Consider the following 16,148-nt stretch of genomic DNA (forward strand, 5'->3'; position numbering starts at 1 on the left):
ACTGGAAGTGCTTCTGGTCCACTTCCGGGTCTGCTGAGGAGCTGCTGGGGAGCATCCCCCGTGCTCCTGTGGGATGCTCCATGCACCCCAGCATCTCAGCATTCATGAGCCACCTGCTACCTTGAGGTATGTAGAAAAAACATTCAAAGTGTTTCTATGTCTACATCTCCGAATCTTTCCGGATTGGTTCGGAGAGATTAAAGGGTCTCCTGATTCGTGTCGAATCTCCGCCAACTGACTGACACAGTAAGTTCATCATGAAGGCCTAACCAGAATCTTACATCTGTGACAGGTAATGTGATCTGTTCCCAGCAGACATCGGTTGTCACAAGCTCGGCCATCTCCAGTTGATGAGTAGGAATAGTTTGCCATTCCCCCTCCTGTCCTTTGACTGAAAGAAGGAGCTTGATGGGGTGGATCATAAGTATCTCATAGGTATTCTGTGGGTATTTGGTTGTGGTCAGTGTTTTTTGGTTTCCCTTGGTCATTGGCAATGTGTACAGGGTGCATGTGCACCCTGAGCGTGGCAATGCACCCCCTGAGAAAAGGTGCTGCCCCCATTATTGGTGGTGCCTGTGGGTGGTTGCTGTTTGTCACCCCCCCACACCCCCCCCCTTGCCACTGACACTGCTGGCAGTGTCTGTGGGTGGTCTGCAATTGCTGTTGGCCACTGCCAGTGCTGCCAGTGGTTTCTGCAGGTGGTCGCTGACCACTGGTCAGCGCTCACCATCCCCCCCTCCACCGCCGATAGCACAGCAGATGCCTGCAAGAGCTCCCTGCTTTCTGCTACTACGCTCCCACCGCTGACAGTGCTGCTGCCGCCTGCCGGAGCTTGCCGTGCCCCCCCCCAGCCTCTGGGGCCACATAGTGTTCATGCCCTTGGTGCGTGACATCATTTTCTCAAGCCATTGATTACACCTCTCCTCTCTGGTTAGGGGTGCGCTAGGGCTGCTTCCTGTCAACTTCCTGCCCTGCTTTGGTCACTCTGCCCAAGGTGGATGGTGTTAGCACCAAGAAATCCAAGTTTGCGGGTGAGGACAGTGCACTCCTCATGGCCTGGGACCTAGTGCTGGCGGTGGCGTGCCAAATCACCCATCCGCTGGGTTTTTGGATGTAGTCGTGTTGGTCTAAGGACATTGGCTGTGTCGGTCTAAGGATATCGGCAGGCAAAGTTGCTCGGGTAGATGTGGTATCTTTTATTAGATCAACCAAGGAATTGGAAAAAAGTTCTTAGCAAGATTTTAGGCGCAGTCCCCCTTCTTCAGGCAGTGGGAGTCTCTGCCGGTCTGAGACTCCCGGGTCAGCAGAGGCTCCCTGTGCCTGACCAAGGGGGTCTGCCCGAAAGCTCGCCAAGAACTTCTTTCCAACTACTCCATTGGTCTAATAGAAGATATCACCCGGGGGTCCATCGCTTTCCCCTGCCCGACCCAAAAGGGTCAAGAGCGCCGGCGTGACTGCGGCAGGGCTCCCTGCCCCCGTGCCCCCATCGCTGTCGGGGCCTGCTGCTCGCGCGCCCCCGGGGACCTACACGGGAGCGGGGAAGGAGGGTCTGTGCGGCTCCGAGGTGGGGAATCTCTCTGGCCTTCTGCCTTTCTGAGGGGCTCCAGTGGCCTCTGTGCGGCGGTCCCGGCCCAGGACCCCCCAGCTCCCCGCCGCCGGCCGCGTGGCTGAGGCGGGAGCCACCCCCGCCCACACCCCGGTGCCGCGCCCCCTCCCCCGCGGCTCGAGGCGGAAAGTCCCCGACCCAGGGACCATGACGTCTCGGGGTGGGCGGGGCCCGGGCACAAAGACCCCGCCCCCTCCCCCAGCGCGGCGTGTCTGCTGCCGGCGCGAACTCCGCCCCCTCCGCGCCGGCTCGGGCACGAGGCCGCGTTCCGATTGGCTAGCGGGGCTGCCAATCGCGGCGCGGGGCGGGGCGGGGCGGGTCGGCTTGGTTCGCGCGGGTGGGGGCGCGAGGCAGTCGCGGCAGCCTTGTCTCCGGCGGCGGCGGCTCCGGCTCCTTCTCCTTCTCCTTCTCCTTCTCCTTCTCCTTCTTCTCCTTCCTCGCACACAGCCTCGAGCCGCGCCCGCCCGCCTGCCCACCGGCGGTCGCCTCGCACCGCACCGCACCGCACCGGCCTGGCCGGGCCCGGCCCGGCGGCGCCATGGAGGAGGAACGCGCGGGCGAGCAGATGCGACCGCTGCTCACCACGGTAAGGCGGGGACAAAGGCGCCGCCGCTGCCCCGCGCCCAGGCTGTCCCGGCGGCTCAGTGCGCGCGGCCGGGGCGGAGCCGCCCCCGCTCCCTTTGTTCGCCCGCCGGCTCCGCGCCGCCCGATGCCGGGGGCCAGCCTGGCCCCTTCCCTCGGTGCGGCCCCCGCTCCCCTTTCCGCCCGCGATCCGCTACAGCCGCGCCAGGCCCCCTCCCCCCCTCCCGGCTCGGGGGCCCTTTTACTCCCCCCCGATCATAGATGCTGCCCCCGCTCCTCCTCCTCTCACCGGCTTCCCAGGTGTGCACCCAGGGGAGCTTGTCCTAGGAGTGCTGCTTGGGTCCCTGCCTCCACCTGTTGGCTCTTCAGCCCCGAGCCTTGCTTCACCTTCGCTGGGCGCCTGTCCGGGCTGGCTGTGGGGAGCCAGGAGCATGCTGTTTGGCCTAGCGTGCACGTGTTGGGCAGGCGACCAGTGGGCAAAAAGCCTTTGGGTCTCGAATAGACGCGTGGCTGCGCAAGCGGAGGTTGCTAAGGGTTGGTACGAGGGCTCTCTGGGGAGCGAGGATCAGCTCAGTAAGACCGAGAGGGCAGACGTGCTTCTGTCAGACTCAGCAGAAGGTGAAATCAAACCTCTTTAAGCCATAAAACTAGTCAAGGGGGCTAGCGTCTTGGCTGCTTGGCAGTTTTGGTGCTAAGGCAGTTAGGCTGAGAGATTTCCCATGCTGCCAATGCAGGGGTGAGGCTGTTGTAGGCAGAAAGCCAAGAGGCAGTCATGGATTTGCCCCTGTAATGAATAGAGGGATGGGGCTTCTGGGGCATGGCAGGGTTGTTCAGCATGGGGATTTCTGGGCAGTGTTTCTTCCTGGTGTTGTGACACAGGGTAAAGAAAGGGCTGAGAGGCTGTGCTGCTAAGGCAGAGTGGAGAGGATGAGAGCAAGTGAGAGAAACAAAGGCAGGCAGGAGTTAGATCCTGCTGTATGGAGGCAAGTTCATGAAGTCCAAACTTGACAGCAAAAGGAACCTAGTGAAGTGTAAGGTCTAGTAAAAGATATCGCATTTACCCAAATAACTTTGTTTGCCTAGTGAAGTAAGTACATTTGAGGAGAGGTTAAAGCATGTGCTGATCCATAGGAAAGCTACAAGGTTCTTGGATCACACTAAAAACGTGTGTGTGTGGAGATGTGGGTTAGGGTGCAACTTTTTGTGACTTTCCTAGGCTGGTAAATACTCTAGTGTAGACCTGGTTATGGCAGGATCAAAGTACTTCTTTTGGTATAGCTGATATTGCTTGTTGAATTGGTGCAAAGTTAAACTATGCCAGCAAAACCACATCTCAACATATCACACTTAAATGGGAGATGCAAATACTCAAAAATTATCTGCTGGAAGTGATGCACATTTTAAATGGGGAAATGCAGGGAGCAGAGGAGGGCCCAGTCCTGCTGCAGCGAAACTGCCTGGCCCTTCTTGAGTTGGGTGGGCAGTCGGCAGTCAGTGCTGCCTGGTGAGTCAGCTACGAGTCCAGTTTGGCTCCAGCGATCAGCCCTTAGCTGACATGACAAGTGCTGCTGGCTGAGCGGAACTGTCTGAGTCTTCTTTCTTGATCTTTCCCTAGCATCCTTCAGGCAGGGATTTTGCTTCCTCACCCCTCTAAGGCATTTGCTTGTGTTTTCCCTGTGAAGAGACCATACTTGCTGGTATTTTAAAGGACAGATTATTTTTTCCCTATTTTTCTGCCTTTCAAAAACAGTTTGCATGTCCTATTCAGAGGGCATGTAGCATGTGAAAAAAATACAGTAGGTCGTATCTCTGCTAGGAGAATCTGCTGGCACAGCTGTACTGACACAACTTTTGGCGTATATGAAACTGAAGTTGGATGAAATAATTTGGGAGGAAGTCTGGATAGGAGGTGTGAGGACTGAAAAAATCAGTGGGGGCGCAACCTTTTTAATAGGTGTTCCACAGATTGAGCCCTGTGCCCTCCTCGAGTGCCACTCTGATCCCTTTCCCTTCCCCAAGCTTCTGCTCTGCTTTCTGCTCCCTGCCCTGTGCTCCCTCCTGATCTGGTGCTCTGTTTTTCTGCCCTGTCTGCCACTGTGCTGCCTGCCCCTTTCCCAATCTGCTGTGTGCCACACACACAGAGGCTGTCTGGGTCACTTGTAGCACCCTTGCAGCAGGTTGGCCACCCCTGAAATAAATGAAGGGTCACATAAGCTTGAAGTGTAGAAAGAAAAGCAAATCATTTTGTGCCCCTAGTGATGATGAACCAAACTGTTTTATTTTAGGTAGTGTTCCTTGTTTATATGTGCTTAGTTTCTTTGAAATAACCACTTAGTTTCCACTAGAGATGTTAAATCCAGCAAGGTACAAGATATAGCCTATCTGTTCAGTTAGTTTGCATTTGTGGCTCTTGAGAAATGAGAATTGGCAAGTGTCTCTAGAGGCTTGGAGTATCCTGGGGAGACAACTGTTGGTGCCTGCATAGGCAATAAAAGTAGTCTTCCCCCAAACACTCTTTACGGGCATTACAAGCAGAGGCAGCAGTTGGTTAGAAAAGTTGGGAAAAACCCTAGTAACTTCATATGCGGAAAGCTGAAATAGGGTGGTGCCTCCCTCTGATAATTTTTTCCATGATGCATTCATCTTGATAGATGGATTGTCTTGCTTGACATTAAGGTCTGCTGATTTCTCTTATGGTCTGTGGTTTACAAGGGTTTTGCAGCTGAGATGCAAGTGAAGATAAAACAGTTTATAGTTATGTGTCTGAATTTACAAAATATTTTATTTTAGATCAGTGTTCTTAAAACTTTCTAGCTGCATAGAACTTATACCTGAAAAATACTTCTGCTCATAACTCCTGCACCTGACGTGTCTCTGCATGTTTATTCCTTAGGAAGAGTCTTGCCTCCAACCTGTTACTCTCACTGCATTGACGGATCAGAAACTCTACCACTGTTGTTAGATTTTAGGCACGTGCCCCTTGGCAAAGTGCTGCATACCTTGGGGATGCGTGTACCCCAGTTTTAGATCCATCTGTTTAACATTTGCAGTAGCCTTAACCAGTGTTTAGGGGGACACTAAATTAAATTGCAGCTCTATTTCTAACGTATTTTATAGGTAATACTAATGTGTTCATAAGAAGATTTTTATGTATTCATTTTAGATGAAAAATCTTTGTCTGGGTTGGCAGAGTTGGATATGGAAGAAAGCGTGTAGTGATGGGGAGGGCGTCTTTTGTAAATTGGCTTCCCAAACTTAATGGGACTGGAAATAATGTGCTCCAAGGATGTTTACCTGTTAGTTAATTATTCTCCTGCATGGAATATTAATTCTTAGATTTCTTTCTTCTTGGTTGGCTATATGGCAGTTCAGGTCACAACAGTTTGCAATGTAGTCATCCTTTTCCTTGGCTTGGCTAATAAAGGCATTGCCAAGGAATGCTGCCTTAGAGAGGAGAGGCAAGGATTTTTTTTGTTTTGTTTTGTTTTGGCAGGGGGTATCTTTTTGTATTGTTACTCCAGCACTCTGAGAGGAGTATTTTGTATTCAGGCTTCAGCATACTGCATATCTGATCTTCCCTGATGATCAGAGTCTTACTTGGAAAATTGAATGAAGACCCAGGAGTGCCAACCCTGGACTGGAATTCTAGAAAACCGTTCAGGGTCTTCTTTCTGTGCTATTTAAAACATTGCTTTTTTTCAGAATCCTTTAGAGATAGAAGTGGATTCTACTGGGTGTGGCCAGAGTGGCAGGAAGTATTTACTGTAAGAATATATGGAATCAAGGACAATGCCAGCCTCATACCCTTCTGTTTTAGTGTAATTGCCTTCTGAAGGAGCTCTTTCTCTCTCTTCTTGTTTCTTTAACCATAAGTTACTTAAAAGGAACACTGAGTGATCATGCATCTAGTTCAGTATTCTCTTTCTGTTGTATGCTGCTGTCTGATTTTCTGTACACCAAATGAGCAAATCCCTTTTTATTAAAAACAATGGAAGAAACTTTGTGTAGTCAAATATTTAACATAAGTCTTTGCACAGGTTTTTTCTATTGCTTGATGGCCAAGGCCATGTGCATCTCTTTTTTTTTAAAGCCCTGCTGCCCCCTTCCCCCCCCCATTTCTATACTAACTCCGTGCATTGAATTTTGTGTTAACTTCTTACCATGATTCTGTTCAGGCCTTAACCCAAATCCAAAAATGGAGTTTAGGTGCATGAGTGCTTCTTGTTGGGCCTAACTTTTAGGCATCTGGCTGTGGGAGTGGAATTCACAAACCTCATGGTCCTTGTACCAGTAGTTCTCAATTGGTGGGCTTTAGAGCTGGACTACTAAGGCAGATGCAAAAGGGACACTTGGCTGACCCTCTTCCCTCAGGCATTGGTAATGCCAGCCTGTGCTTTGTGCATTAGCTCTAGCATAGGAAGAGGCAAAGCTGCCTTAGTATGGTGCTATGGACAAGCTAATTTAGTCCAAGTAAGTGGCAGAGCTAACTTGTTTAGTTTCAGTGTGCACAAATATGGCTATGTTGCTTCTGTCAGGAGCTCATGCAGGATTAGTCTGGCACTCAGGATACTTGGCAAGTGGATTGTGAATGAGGTAGGCTCTGAGGTGGAGGGGGAGGCTTAGGGGAAAGTGGTTTGTAGGAGTGGGACAGGTGAGCTGTGGGATCCGAAAAGTTGAGGTGAAGGTAGTTTTATGTGGAGAGAGTTAGCTGCCTAGGACTGTAATGTGCTACACTCAGCCTGCCGACCAGGGGGATATTTATGCCAGCTAATACAAAATGCTGAAGAGCTGCATTTGTCTGAAATCCCACCTTGCATCTGGAAGAAAACACTGCCTTGCAACCCAGTTAAGCACTTATGTGAGACTGGGATTCACAGCCTGAAAGATGCAACTCTTAAGTCATCCTATGAGGATTATGGTTTTTTCCCCCCTTCGTAATAGTCTAGTAGTGGCTGTCTGTTCATCAAGGAAATTGAGCCAAGTTCAATTTCCTCTTTCTGGGGAAAGTCCTAAAGAGCAGGATATGGACTAGGCCTGGCTTGATGGAGCCCTCTGTCTTGGGAGGTTATATAGTCCAACCTCCTGCTCAAGGCAGGATCATCTGCAGGTTAACATCCCAGTCCAGTGTGCGTCTGCCATGCTGTTGAAAACTTCCAAGGATGGGGATCCCATAAACTCTCTGGGAAGCCTGTTCTAATACTCAACCGCCCTCATAGTGAGAAAGCAGGGTACATGTTCATGGTTAGCCAACTAGTTTTTCTTATGCAAGTATTACATGCTTCACCTGATGACATCGGAGGGCTCCCTGGAACATGTATACAGATATTCTGAAGTGGGTTTGTGATTGGGTTCAGCTCTGTGGTTTGAAGTGACAAGGTGGGATTAGTTTCTTTTCTGCATCATTTGAGCCTAGCATGGCTTCACAGTTTTACTTTGGGTCTGGTAAAAGGGCCATGCTGATATCTTATACAGGTCTGAAGATAGTTTTACAGCCAGTTACCACTTTAACAAGACATTACTTTTTTTTTTTTTTTAGTACTTCCTGTTTTGATATGAGAGAGATCTTCTGAAATGACAGCTCTCAGCACTTGTGACCAAAGACTACTTTTTTTTAAAGGCTTGGGAGGATCACATGGCAATACTAGCAACTAAAGCTTCTTGAACCACTATTAGTGCTCATGTGTGGCAAAAATGCTTTCAAATATCTGAATTGTGTTAGAAATGGTAACTTTTTAATTTTAGCTCTTAAGTAATTCTTAAGTAATCAAATGCTTTCTTAGGTGCTTATTGTTTTTCCTGATTACCCAATAATAATTTTGACTCCTTAATTAATATACCTACACATCTTCTCCGGGAGATCAACAAGGAAGATCATGTCCTGCTGATCTTTTGGTGGCCTTCATCACTGTTGACCGTGAGGTGCTGAAAATGTTCATAATCTGGTGGTTATTCATAGGACCATCATAAATTGATTCTGTTCTTTCCCTGCAGGGCGGGTCCTAAAAGGTGGTGATGGGCCAGTGCTCATTCTCATGGGACCTGTTCTCTGAGGTTTCTCAGGGGTTCTTGTCACCCCTCCTTTCTGATGTGTATATGAGGCCATTGGGTGAGATTTGTGTGGAGACTTTGAATGAGTGGAGATTCTCCTGTTCTATAAGTTATTCTTCTCTTGTTGTAATCTATCCTGAGCCTTTTTGGGGAAGGTGGCATGTAAGCTGAATGGGATAGAATAAAATATATCTTGATGGTGATATTTCAGGACGGAACTATCTATTTGAGGCCAGCTACATTAGAACATCTGAGAGTTAAAATTCAGCCTTTGGTTTGGATGTGCAGTTTCAAAATGCTTTGGCAACTCTGTATCACTTCACTGTTTCTGGTATGTGTGTATATATCTTGACTTGCAGTAGGTGGTTACTGAAACAGTTATTTAAAAAAATCTCTACCTTTTGATTTGACTTGTACTTACATAGGAATTTCAATAGAATGAATGCTGGAAAGTGCAGTATCGCAGAACTAGCCACAAAACTTCTTTTAATATGTAATGAATGACTAACTCTTCCTTTAAATGCTAGGACAAGATTTCTCTGCAGCTACCTGTATCATTTGGCTTTTTAAATTGGAGTTTGGCAATGGCAAAACAACTAGAAGAGTTGCCTTCTGCATCAAAACTCAAGAGAAATATCACTATCCTCAAATTCTCATACTTAAATTCATGGTTGAGTGAGGCTGTCTCAGTCTCTTCTGAACCCATTTTTGAAACTTGAGCATTCCATATAAATGCTTTCTGCTCTTGCAGAATTGTTTCTCTATGAGCTAGCCTAGCATATTGTCTATTAACTGTCATTTAAGGATTCATCAGCATGTAGTTTCATTTGCTGTGTAAAATGAAATGTAAGGGTTATTAAATATCAAGTTCACTGAGTAGTTAATTTGTTGTTTGGGAATGAATGCTCCCTGTCACTAGGTGAGTTTGTGTTGCGATTGTGTATGTTCTTGGGTGTTAATGGCCCTTGTAGATCTCTTTGTTACCTAAGTTTTCTCTCAGCAGTAAGATGCTTGTTTATTTATGATGGTGCCTAGTATAGAATTGTTATTCCAAGTCAAAGTGATATAGTAGATTTGTATGTTAGTCCAGGTATGTCTTTTAATAGAACCTTTAATATAATATTAGTGTCATGACAGTATGAATCTTCCAAACCTTAGATTTTAGAATATGCTACAAATTCAGCTTAAAAATTTAAGATAAGACTCCAGCTTAGGTTTTGAGGGAGTGATATGAGATCAGCTGTTAAAAGCAGTCTGGTCCTATACAAAGTCCCCCCCCCCCCCCCCCCCCCCCCAAACCAGGGGATTAACAACCTGTATAAGCAGGCAGAAGTTGCCGATCCACATGGATTAGTAGTATACATTTGAATCTCATAACAAATGCTTAACTTGCAGCTTTGATGTTTATGAGACCTCTGGAAATGATGGGTTTGCAGGCTAACCCTCTTCTTGGTTTGAGTTACTTTCTGCCTGGGCATAAATGCAAAAATGGAAATATCCACTGTTTGTAAGCATCTGCTGTAGGAGAAAAAATAATGAATTTGCTTGAAGAGTTGGCTGTCTGCTTAGCATAACTGCATTTTAAAAACTGACTTCTGTCTTTCAGAGTTGCAATGTCTGTTTTATTTCTCACATCTATAGTGTTGAACCCAAGCCTGCCTGTCTGCCTGTCTCACCCTGGAGCTTGGGGATAAAAGGAAAGGAAAACAAGAACTGTTCAGTCTAGAATATCATTCACATTTATGTTCAAATATTTGTTGTTGTAAAAAAAAAAAAAAAATTATAGAATTGAATACGAGTTAACTTGTTTGTTTTTGTATTGTGCATAAATATCTAACTTCCTGAAGATTAGTGTCTTGCCTTTCTCTCCATTATTCTACTAAAGTCATGGTTAAAATATTTGACCATTACGTAACACTATTTGACTGGTTAGTTGACCAAATTTTTGACCAAATACTTATCCCTACATGTGGGTAAGGATGATGTAGCTAAATCTCAAGCCTCCTTCTAGTTCTTTTTTTATCTCATGTTCCAGAGAAGGGTAATTCCATTCCAAGTATTAGGACCAAGACCCCAGTAATAGACGCTTTTTTCCATGCATGACTCTTTTTTTTTCCCACCCGCACCTTAAACATCTCAAAACATGAGATGTGTGCTTTGTTTTTTGAAGACTTCAAAAAATAAGACTTGATTACACACCCCTTCTGTGGGTGCTGCTGCAGCCAGGCTGAACTGCTTTGCACAACTACTGTGAAGGAAGACTTGGCAGAAGCTGTGGTTGGAGCCCACATTTTCCTGTAGCCCTTCCAGAAAGAGTATGTGGCAGGGGTTGGGCCAGGAAACAGGTGTATCAGGCAGGGGGTGCATCTGTCCTGTGTCCCTCTGTTTCTGGGAGGAGCATGAGGGTCAGACCAGAAAAGGGCTGTGGCAAGAACATACCCCCTGGTGCAGCCCTTTGCGCTACCTGTCTAGGGAGCCAGGCTGGAATGTGGAGTAGTTGTTTGAATTACCCAGCCATAAGGGCAGGTAAGATTAGTAAATGTAATTTGTCAAAGATGGAACCTGGAAATCTGCTCCAGTCCAAACACTTCTGCAGTCCCAGCATGTCTTGATATGGAAGGTATTCTGGTCTGTGTTTCCTATTGCCCATACACTGGAGCTGCCCATCTGGGGAGCCAGGCTGGATCCAGTAGTTTCAGCTAACGAACTGAAAGGGTCAAAATGAGCTAGGTGCACCCAGGCCTAGGGTCAGTGAGGACCTAGTCAGGGAACTTCTGGTGGGACTAGACACATTTAAATCAGCTGGTCCTGACAATTTCCACCCCAGAGTGCTGAGGGAATTAGCAGAGGTCATTGCGGGACCCCTGGCACGGCTTTATGAGCACTCATGGTACTCTGGTGTTGTGCTAGAGGACTGGAAAAGGGCCAATGTGGTTCCCATTTTCAAAAAAGGGAGGAAGGAGGACCCAGGAAACTATAGGCCAGTTAGTCTTACCTCAGTCCTGGGTAAGCTTTCTGAGAGAATTATCCTGGCGCATGTCTGCGAGGGGTAGCAGGGGAGATTATGCTTGGGGGCAACCTACATGGGTTTATTCAAGGCAGGTCCTGTCAGACCAGCCTAGTTGCCTTCTATGACCAGGTCACAAAATCTTTAGACGCGGGTGTTACAGTGGACGTAGTCTTTCTGGACTCTAGGAAGGCCTTCGACACTGTCTCTCGCCCCATTCTCATTAAAAAACTAGGAGACTGTGCAGGCATTGACACCACAGTCAGATGGGTCACTGGTTGGCTGGAGGGCCTCACCCAGAGAGTGGTGGTAGATGGGTCTTATTTGACCTGGAGGAATGTGGGCAGTGGGGTTCCCCAGGGCTTGGTCCTTGGGCCTGCACTGTTCAGCATCTTTATCAGTGAGTTGGATGGGGGGTAAAAAGCACCCTGTTCAAATTCACAGATGACACTAAGATGTGGGGAGAAGTGGGCATGCTAGAAGGGAGGAATAGTCTGCAGTCGGACCTGGACAGGTTACAGGGGTGAGTGGGTGAGGTCAGTGTTGAAACCTATCATGTTAAGTGCAAGGTACTGCACCTGGGGAGGAAGAACCAGTAACATACCTACAGGCTGGGGAACTCCCTTCTCGTCAGAGCAGAGGCAGAAAAGGATCTTGGTGTCATTATTGATGCCAAAATTAACATGGGCCGACAGTGTGGGGACGCGTCAGGAAGGCCAACTGCACCTTGTCATGCATCTACAGATGCATCTCAAGCAGGACCAAGGAGGTGATCCTCCCTCTTTATGTGGCACTGGTCAGGCCGCAGCTGGAGTACTGCATCCAGTTCTGGGCGTTGCATTTCAGGAGGGATGTGGACAACATAGAGAGGGTTCAGAGGAGGGCCACTCACATGATCAGGGGTCATCAGGGTAGGCCCTACGAGGAGAGGCTAAGGGACCTGAACCTGTTCAGCCTCCACAAGAGAAGGCTGAGGGGGGATCTAGTGGCCATTTATGAACTAGTCAGGGGGTTCCAGCAGGCATTGGGGGAGTCCCTGTTCCCCCAAGCACTACCAGGAATGACCAGAAATAAGTCTCAAGCTGGCAGAAGGTAGATTCAGGCTAGATATCAGGAGGTGCTACTTCACTGTCAAGGCAGCTAGGATCTGGAGCCAACTTCCAAGAGAAGTGGTGCTGGCTCCTACCCTGGCGGTCTTTAAAAGGAGGCTGGATGAACACCTTGCTGGGGTCATTTGACCCCAGTACTCTTTCTGGGTCATGGCAGGGGGTTGGACTTGATGATCTGCTCAGGTCCCTTCTGATCCTACCACCTATGAAACTGAGCTGCAACAGCCCTTCACACCTGCCCACCCAGGGAGCCAGGCTGGGCTGGGGCAACCCTTTGTATACCTTCTCTGTAACACAGAAGACATTGAGGTGCTAGAGTGATACAGCCATGGTATGCGTCAGTCTCTCTCAGTGCAGGGCCCCAATCACCTTGCTTGCCTTGGATCTCAACCTTTTTAAGCAAAGTCCCCCTCCAAAACTTTTCAAAATTTAGCAGCATCCCAGTAAAAACAAAAAACCCAAAACACACTAAAGTAAGTATATTATGCATATTCTAATATAAACATTTAAAACAATGTTAGTAACTAGCTAATTATAATTATTCACCAGCAGCTGTGGTAGGAGCATGTGTGACAGCTTGCTGCAGCTCTTCCTGATCTGATCCTCCAGTGTCTCATGGAAATAGAGGCATGTGGGGCAGATGGAACTGTCCTGTTTTCAGGGGGCTTGTCAGAGCTGAACTGATAAGTGGCAGCAGCAGAAAGGCACACCTGCTTGTGTTATGGAGACAGGCACATCAATTCTGCTGCAGCTCTTCTTGGTTTGACTCCAGCATGCCTCCTGAAAACAGGTGCGTGGGACTGTTCTTCTTGGTGGCAGTGACATGAATCTCCAAGCTGCTGCTGCTACCAAATACAGTGTGGTCACAAGCCCTACTTGGACCCAGCCTTATTACACCTGACAGCCAAACCTGGCCAACTTCACCCATGGAAGGTGTTTAGCCGAGACTTGTGGTTCAAAGCAGGAAAGCTCTATCTAGGGTGACTCAGTTACATGGAACTATTCAGTTGGTTTAATAAAAAGATATGACATCTACCCAAAGAACCCTGTCTGCCTCAGTTACATGGAAAGGGTTTTTGCTTGTTTATCTTGGCATGAGCCGTTTCCCTTGCTCGTTTCAGCAGTATTAGATTTACTAGCCCTGAAACAATGTAGACTTTTTAATAATTTGGCAAAGGTCAGTTTTAGCAGCAGTATTTTCAGTTCAGGGACATGCTGGGCAAGTCTACGTGAGACGTTTCAAGTGCAGTAGACCATTTCTACTGTGCAGTAGCACGGTGGGAAAAGCCTGTGCTACTGCTCAGTAGAATTAGTCCATTGCACATTAGTGTCACCTAAAATGCATGGGTTGATGCTACTGTGCAGTAATGCTGGTTGTTGTGCATTTAGTTAAGTAAACATTAATGCTGTACATTAATGCACGTGTAGAAGTGCCCACTATCTGATATTGCCATAGATTCATAGAAATTAGTGGCTGGAAGGGACCTCTGGAGATCGTCCGGTCCAGCCCCCTTGCTCTTAGGCAGGAAAGATTGCTGCGGTCAGATGGCCCCAGGAACGTATGAGTCCAGTCCTTTGAAGATCTCCAGGGTAGGTGACTGTACCATCTCGCAGGGGGGGTCTGTTCCAGACTCTGGACACTTGAACTGTAAAGAAGTTTTTCCTTGTATCCAATCTGAAGCAATATTCTAGGAGTTTGTTCATTATACCTTGTCTTCCCTTGGGGTGCCTTAATGAACAGATGTTCTCCCAGCCTCTGATGTTTGCCCCTTATATACTTAGGCTGCCACCAAGTCCCCCACCTAAGTCTTCTCTTCTTCAGGCTGAACAGTCTCATGTCCTTCAGCCTCTCCTTTTTTGTGGCCTGTTTTCCAGACCAGTAATCATTCATGTGGCCTTGCTTTGGACTCTTTCAAGCTTCTCTACATGCTTCTTGGAGTGTGGCATCCAGAACTGGATGCAGTACTCCAGCAATGATCTCACCAGTGCTGAGTAGGGCGAGAGGATGGCATCCTTAGTCTTGCTTGAGATGCATCGGTTGATGCATGCCAGCGTATGTTTCGCTCTGCTGACTATAGCATTGTGCTGGTAGCTCATGTTCATTCTGTGGTCGATCATGACCCCTAGATCTCTTTCAGTTGTGGTGCCGGCTAGCGTAGCACCACCGAGCCTGTAAATATGTTACGGATTATTTCTCCCCAGATGGAGCACTTTACATTTTTTTTTAAACATCATTAGGTTTTGATCTGTCCACCTTGCAAGCCTGTCCAGGTCAGTCTGTCTTCCAGTGTGACTGCACTCCCCCATAACTTGGTGTCATCCACGAACTTTGCCAGTATGCTTTTTACTCATCAAATGATTTGGATACGTGTGTGTGTTTGTCACGGCACGGGGTCCTGCGGGATGGCCGTGATCTCCCCAAGGCCCCCTTACCGTGCCAAGTTGGCCCATTGGGTACCCTCGATTCTCACCCGCCACGTCTTTGATGGTAAATATGTATTAGGGAGGCTGTCTTATGTCCTCTTGGACATAGTTTGCTGTAGTATCTGACCCCATGGATGCCTGGACCCCTTGTGGGTCCTGTTCTACAATGGGTGTTTCAGGACACCCTAGCCTTATGGGCTATGCGTGGCTCCAACCACCCCTTTACCATGCCCCAAGCCTCACAGATGGAACTAAAGTTGTTCGGTCTGGGCCTTGTTATGATTTGGCCCCCTGGTCCTTCCGCGGCCCCCGCCTCGCTCTGTGCTCACTCGGGCCCTCCACGGCCCCCTCTCGGGGGCTTCTGTTGCCACCCCCTCTCTAAGGCTGGGGTCTCCACATTGCCGTGGATCCCCTATGAGGCCTCCTCCATCCCCTTATAGCCTCACCCAAGCCACCGGTTTTAAACAGTAAACAAAACACAAGCCCCTTGGCTACAACATAAACTGAAGACGCCCAGCTATAACATCATTATTCAAGACGCCCCAGGGGTGCTTCATCCTTTACCAGTCTCTGGGCTGTACCTGTGGTCAGGCCTCTTCTCTGTCCTTGCTCAGGGAGAGCTCTTTCCCCCCTTGGCTGCTGGCAGGGAACTGCTCTCCTGGCTTCAGCCCCTAGGATTTATAAGGGAGTCAGGCCCTGCCCCTTTCAGTCAGCTGACCGCTGGCAGGTGTGGGTTGCTTGCTAACTCCAGTTGCTCTGGTGACCAACAGCTGGGGTCGTTACTCACTGCTAGGGCTCTTTCCCTAGTGGTTTCCCCTCTTTATAGGAGCAGAGCACCAAAGTGCTCTGCGACAACGTTGAAAAACACTGGTCCCTCAGGGTTCAGTACTCAGACACCACTGGTCACGTTTTGCCATGTTGCTCAGTTCTGTCCATTAACATTCTCTGGGTCCCACTTTGGAACCAGTTTCCTAGCTACCAGATGATTAAGTTGTTGAGGCTGCAATTTTCCAATTTGAACTTGAGGATGTTGTGGGAGACGAAGTCAAAGGCCTTTTTAAAATCCAAGTATATGACTTCAATGGCTCTCTTATCCAGGTGGTGAGTTACCTGATTGTAGAAGATGAGGTTGGTCAGGCACGACTTGCCCACAAAAAAGCCATGTTGGCTCTCTTAGAGTACTGCCTTCTGTTAGCCCATTGCTGATGGATTCTTTGATCATTTTTTTTTTTTTTTTTTTTTTTTTCCAGGGATTGAGGTTAGACTGATTGGCCTTTAATTCCCTGGGTTCTCTTTCCTTCCTTTCTTGAAGATAGGCACCACACTGGCACTCTTTTAGTCTTCTGGGACCTCTCTCAAGCACCATGAGTTC

The 16,148-nt window shown here is 48.2% G+C and overlaps 1 protein-coding gene across 2 annotated transcripts in view; it reads left to right on the forward strand.

Moving 5' to 3' along the window:
* The first annotated feature begins 1,947 nt into the window (after positions 1-1,947).
* Positions 1,948-16,148, forward strand: part of SLC4A7 (solute carrier family 4 member 7) — a 158,310-nt gene continuing 144,109 nt past the window's right edge. The window contains exon 1 of one of the 2 annotated variants that reach the window (XM_006261748.4): positions 1,948-2,192. In XM_006261748.4, the coding sequence (XP_006261810.2) occupies positions 2,145-2,192 (48 nt within the window). In that variant the 5' untranslated portion in view covers positions 1,948-2,144. The remainder of the gene's footprint in view (positions 2,193-16,148) is intronic. The other variant, XM_019497966.2, reaches the window with a different exon arrangement.

This window comes from Alligator mississippiensis, chromosome 5, assembly GCF_030867095.1.
Source record: "Alligator mississippiensis isolate rAllMis1 chromosome 5, rAllMis1, whole genome shotgun sequence".
NCBI lineage: Eukaryota > Metazoa > Chordata > Crocodylia > Alligatoridae > Alligator > Alligator mississippiensis.